The 6,181-nt window shown below is 41.8% G+C and overlaps 1 protein-coding gene across 1 annotated transcript in view; it reads left to right on the top strand.

Moving 5' to 3' along the window:
* Positions 1-5,693, top strand: part of hsd17b2 (hydroxysteroid (17-beta) dehydrogenase 2) — a 19,016-nt gene extending 13,323 nt beyond the window's left edge. The window contains exon 5 of the mRNA XM_028585288.1: positions 5,338-5,693. Coding sequence (XP_028441089.1) covers positions 5,338-5,678 — 341 coding nt within the window. The 3' untranslated portion in view covers positions 5,679-5,693. The remainder of the gene's footprint in view (positions 1-5,337) is intronic.
* Positions 5,694-6,181: the final 488 nt, after the last annotated feature.

The following is a 6,181-nucleotide window of genomic DNA, read 5'->3' as shown; positions in this document are numbered from 1 at the left end:
GAGAGAGAGAGAGAGAGAACCAGTAGGACCACTCATCATCTCTGGTACTTTATATAAAGAGAGAGAGAACCAGTAGGACCACTCATCATCTCTGGTACTTTATATAAAGAGAGAGAGAACCAGTAGGACCAGGTACTTTATATAAAGAGAGAACCAGTAGGGCCACTCATCATCTCTGGTACTTTATATAAAGAGAGAGAGAGAACCAGTAGGGCCACTCATCATCTCTGGTACTTTATATAAAGAGAGAGAGAACCAGTAGGACCACTGGTACATATAAAGAGAGAGAACATCTCTGGTACTTTATATAAAGAGAGAGAGAGAACCAGTAGGACCACTCATCATCTCTGGTACTTTATATAAAGAGAGAGAGAACCAGTAGGACCACTCATCATCTCTGGTACTTTATATAAAGAGAGAGAGAGAGAGAACCAGTAGGACCACTCATCATCTCTGGTACTTTATATAAAGAGAGAGAGAGAGAGAGAACCAGTAGGACCACTCATCATCTCTGGTACTTTATATAAAGAGAGAGAGAGAGAGAACCAGTAGGACCACTCATCATCTCTGGTACTTTATATAAAGAGAGAGAGAGAGAACCAGTAGGACCACTTGTCATCTCTGGTACTTTATATAAAGAGAGAGAGAACCAGTAGGGCCACTTATCATCTCTGGTACTTTATATAAAGAGAGAGAGAGAGAGAGAAGTAGGGACCACTCATCATCTCTGGTACTTTATATAAAGAGAGAGAGAGAGAACCAGTAGGACCACTCATCATCTCTGGTACTTTATAAAAAGAGAGAGAACCAGTAGGACCACTTATCATCTCTGGTACTTTATATAAAAAGAGAGAGAGAGAACCAGTAGGGCCACTTATCATCTCTGGTACTTTATATAAAGAGAAGAGAGAGAACCAGTAGGGCCACTTATCATCTCTGGTACTTTATATAAAGAGAGAGTAGAGGTACTTTATATAAAGAGAGAGAGAACCAGTAGGGACCACTCATCATCTCTGGTACTTTATATAAAGAGAGAGAACCAGTAGGGCCACTCATCATCTCTGGTACTTTATATAAAGAGAGAGAGAACCAGTAGGGCCACTCATCATCTCTGGTACTTTATATAAAGAGAGAGAGAGAACCAGTAGGACCACTCATCATCTCTGGTACTTTATATAAAGAGAGAGAGAACCAGTAGGGCCACTATCTCTGGTACTTTATATAAAGAGAGAGAGAGAGAGAGAAACCAGTAGGACCACTCATCATCTCTGGTACTTTATATAAAGAGAGAGAGAACCAGTAGGGCCACTCATCATCTCTGGTACTTTATATAAAGAGAGAGAGAGAGAGAACCAGTAGGGCCACTCATCATCTCTGGTACTTTATATAAAGAGAGAGAGAGAACCAGTAGGACCACTCATCATCTCTGGTACTTTATATAAAGAGAGAGAGAACCAGTAGGGCCACTCATCATCTCTGGTACTTTATATAAAGAGAGAGAGAGAGAGAGAACCAGTAGGACCACTCATCATCTCTGGTACTTTATATAAAGAGAGAGAGAACCAGTAGGTCCACTCATCATCTCTGGTACTTTATATAAAGAGAGAGAGAGAAACCAGTAGGTCCACTCATCATCTCTGGTACTTTATATATAAAGAGAGAGAGAACCAGTAGGTCCACTCATCATCTCTGGTACTTTATATAAAAGAGAGAGAGAGGTCCACTCATCACCAGTAGGGCCACTCATCATCTCTGGTACTTTATATAAAGAGAGAGAGAACCAGTAGGGCCACTCATCATCTCTGGTACTTTATATAAAGAGAGAGAGAACCAGTAGGGCCACTCATCATCTCTGGTACTTTATATAAATAGAGAGAGAACCAGTAGGGCCACTCATCATCTCTGGTACTTTATATAAAGAGAGAGAGAACCAGTAGGACCACTCATCATCTCTGGTACTTTATATAAAGAGAGAGAGAACCAGTAGGTCCACTCATCATCTCTGGTACTTTATATAAAGAGAGAGAACCAGAGGTCCACCATCTCTGGTACTTTATATAAAGAGAGAGAGAACCAGTAGGTCCACTCATCATCTCTGGTACTTTATATAAAGAGAGAGAACCAGTAGGGCCACTCATCATCTCTGGTACTTTATATAAAGAGAGAGAGAACCAGTAGGTCCACTCATCATCTCTGGTACTTTATATAAAGAGAGAGAGAGAACCAGTAGGGCCACTCATCATCTCTGGTACTTTATATAAAGAGAGAGAGAGAACCAGTAGGACCACTCATCATCTCTGGTACTTTATATAAAGAGAGAGAGAGAACCAGTAGGACCACTCATCAACTCTGGTACTTTATATAAAGAGAGAGAGAACCAGTAGGGCCACTCATCAACTCTGGTACTTTATATAAAGAGAGAGAGAACCAGTAGGGCCACTCATCAACTCTGGTACTTTATATAAAGAGAGAGAGAACCAGTAGGGCCACTCATCATCTCTGGTACTTTATATAAAGAGAGAGAGAACCAGTAGGTCCACTCATCATCTCTGGTACTTTATATAAAGAGAGAGAGAACCAGTAGGTCCACTCATCAACTCTGGTACTTTATATAAAGAGAGAGAGAACCAGTAGGGCCACTCATCAACTCTGGTACTTTATATAAAGAGAGAGGGCCAGAACCAGTAGGGCCACTCATCAACTCTGGTACTTTATATAAAGAGAGAGAGAACCAGTAGGGCCACTCATCATCTCTGGTACTTTATATAAAGAGAGAGAAACCAGTAGGGCCACTCATCATCTCTGGTACTTTATATAAAAGAGAGAGAGAAACCAGTAGGGCCACTCATCATCTCTGGTACTTTATATAAAGAGAGAGAGAACCAGTAGGGCCACTCATCAACTCTGGTACTTTATATAAAGAGAGAGAGAACCAGTAGGGCCACTCATCAACTCTGGTACTTTATATAAAGAGAGAGAGAACCAGTAGGGCCACTCATCAACTCTGGTACTTTATATAAAGAGAGAGAGAGAGAACCAGTAGGGCCACTCATCAACTCTGGTACTTTATATATAAAGAGAGAGAGAGAACCAGTAGGTCCACTCATCAACTCTGGTACTTTATATAAAGAGAGAGAGAACCAGTAGGGCCACTCATCAACTCTGGTACTTTATATAAAAGAGAGAGAGAGAACCAGTAGGGCCACCATCAACTCTGGTACTTTATATAAAGAGAGAGAGAACCATCCAACTCAACTCTGGTACTTTATATAAAGAGAGAGAGAAACCAGTAGGGCCACTCATCAACTCTGGTACTTTATATAAAGAGAGAGAGAACCAGTAGGGCCACTCATCAACTCTGGTACTTTATATAAAGAGAGAGAGAGACCAGTAGGGCCACTCATCAACTCTGGTACTTTATATAAAGAGAGAGAGAACCAGTAGGGCCACTCATCAACTCTGGTACTTTATATAAAAAGAGAGAGAACCAGTAGGTCCACTCATCAACTCTGGTACTTTATATAAAGAGAGAGAGAACCAGTAGGGCCACTCATCAACTCTGGTACTTTATATAAAGAGAGAGAGAACCAGTAGGGCCACTCATCATCTCTGGTACTTTATATAAAGAGAGAGAGAGAGAGAACCAGTAGGGCCACTCATCAACTCTGGTACTTTATATAAAGAGAGAGAGAGAACCAGTAGGGCCACTCATCATCTCTGGTACTTTATATAAAGAGAGAGAGAACCAGTAGGGCCACTCATCAACTCTGGTACTTTATATATAAAGAGAGAGAGAGAACCAGTAGGGCCACTCATCAACTCTGGTACTTTATATATAAAGAGAGAGAGAACCAGTAGGGACACTCATCAACTCTGGTACTTTATATAAAGAGAGAGAGAGAACCAGTAGGACCACACATCATCTCTGGTACTTTATATAAAGAGAGAGAGAACCAGTAGGGACACTCATCAACTCTGGTACTTTATATAAAGAGAGAGAGAAACCAGTAGGGACACTCATCAACTCTGGTACTTTATATAAAGAGAGAGAGAAACCAGTAGGGACACTCATCATTTCTGGTACTTTATATAAAGAGAGAGAACCAGTAGGGACACTCATCAACTCTGGTACTTTATATAAAGAGAGAGAGAACCAGTAGGGACACTCATCAACTCTGGTACTTTATATAAAGAGAGAGAGAGAACCAGTAGGGCCACTCATCAACTCTGGTACTTTATATAAAGAGAGAGAGAACCAGTAGGGCCACTCATCAACTCTGGTACTGAGAGAGAAACCAGTAGGGCCACTCATCAACTTGGTACTTTATATAAAAGAGAGAGAGAGAACCAGTAGGTCCACTCATCAACTCTGGTACTTTATATATATAAAGAGAGAGAGAGAACCAGTAGGTCCACTCATCATCTCTGGTACTTTATATAAAGAGAGTGAGAGAGAACCAGTAGGGACACTCATCATCTCTGGTACTTTATATAAAGAGAGAGAGAGAGAACCAGTAGGGACACTCATCATCTCTGGTACTTTATATAAAGAGAGAGAGAACCAGTAGGGCCACTCATCATCTCTGGTACTTTATATAAAGAGAGTGAGAGAGAACCAGTAGGGACACTCATCATCTCTGGTACTTTATATATAAAGAGAGAGAGAACCAGTAGGGACACTCATCATCTCTGGTACTTTATATAAAGAGAGAGAGAGAGAGAACCAGTAGGACCACTCATCATCTCTGGTACTTTATATAAAGAGAGAGAGAGAACCAGTAGGACCACTCATCAACTCTGGTACTTTATATAAAGAGAGAGAGAGAGAGAGAACCAGTAGGACCACTCATCATCTCTGGTACTTTATATAAAGAGAGAGAGAACCAGTAGGACCACTCATCATTTCTGGTACTTTATATAAAGAGAGAGAGAGAGAACCAGTAGGACCACTCATCATCTCTGGTACTTTATATAAAGAGAGAGAGAGAACCAGTAGGTCCACTCATCATCTCTGGTACTTTATATAAAGAGAGAGAGAACCAGTAGGTCCACTCATCATCTCTGGTACTTTATATAAAGAGAGAGAGAACCAGTAGGTCCACTCATCATCTCTGGTACTTTATATAAAGAGAGAGAGAACCAGTAGGTCCACTCATCATCTCTGGTACTTTATATAAAGAGAGAGAGAACCAGTAGGGCCACTCATCATTTCTGGTACTTTATATAAAGAGAGAGAGAGAGAACCAGTAGGTCCACCTGTTATGATGTCATGTTGTTGTCGTTGTCTGTTATGATGTCATGTTGTTGTTGTGTGTTCTGAATGTCTCTTCCTGTCAGATATCTTTGGGAACAGCGTCGACGCTGCTCGCTACAGAGACGAGATCGTGTCAGCCGCGTCCTCCGAAGCCAGAGAGGATTATGGGATGGCTTACATCTCGTCCCTGCCCGGCCGGCTGTCCCAGATGTCCCGGCAGTCTGCGGAGGATCTGTCTCCGGTGGTGCACGCCGTGCGCCACGCTCTGCTGGCAGCGCGGCCCAAAGCGCTGTACACCCCCGGCAGGATGGGATGGTTCCTCCCGTTCCTCCAGCGCTGCTGCCCCGGCCGCATGTTCGACGCCGTGATCATGGCGCTCGCCGGACACTCGGACTGCAAACCTGCTGCTCTCCACGGGAGCTGAGGCTCATGGGAACAAACAGACAATCTGAAACAGAGCTATGTTTGTGTGTGTGTTTCTGTGTGTGTGTGTGTGTATGTGTGTGTGTGTGTGTGTGTGTGTCTGTGTGTGTGTGTGTGTGTGTGTGTGTGTGTGTGTGTGTGTGTGTGTGTGTGTGTGTGTGTCTCTGTCTGTGTGCAGGGGCGTAGCACAAGATCCTGGGCCCCCATGCATTAATCTGTAGATGATCTACAAACTATCAACAAAATATCTTACTTTCATAACTGAATGTCTGCAGACTTTCGACAATTAATCTGTAGATGATCTACAAACTATATATATATATATATATATATATATATATATATATATATATATATACTCAACAACTTTGCAAAAACACATTTGTAGCTTATCAGTAGCGTCTCAAAAGTATTTTTTTTACATCTACTGCAAATCTCTAAGAGTCTATTAGCAGCATCACTAATGCATCCGTAAAACTTTTACAACTCATGTTATGTCATTCA

This window comes from Perca flavescens, chromosome 8 (genome assembly GCF_004354835.1).
Source record: "Perca flavescens isolate YP-PL-M2 chromosome 8, PFLA_1.0, whole genome shotgun sequence".
In the NCBI taxonomy this organism is placed as follows: domain Eukaryota; kingdom Metazoa; phylum Chordata; class Actinopteri; order Perciformes; family Percidae; genus Perca; species Perca flavescens.
The sequence above is the reverse complement of the archived record's forward strand: the minus strand, read 5'-3'. Positions and strand labels throughout refer to the sequence as shown.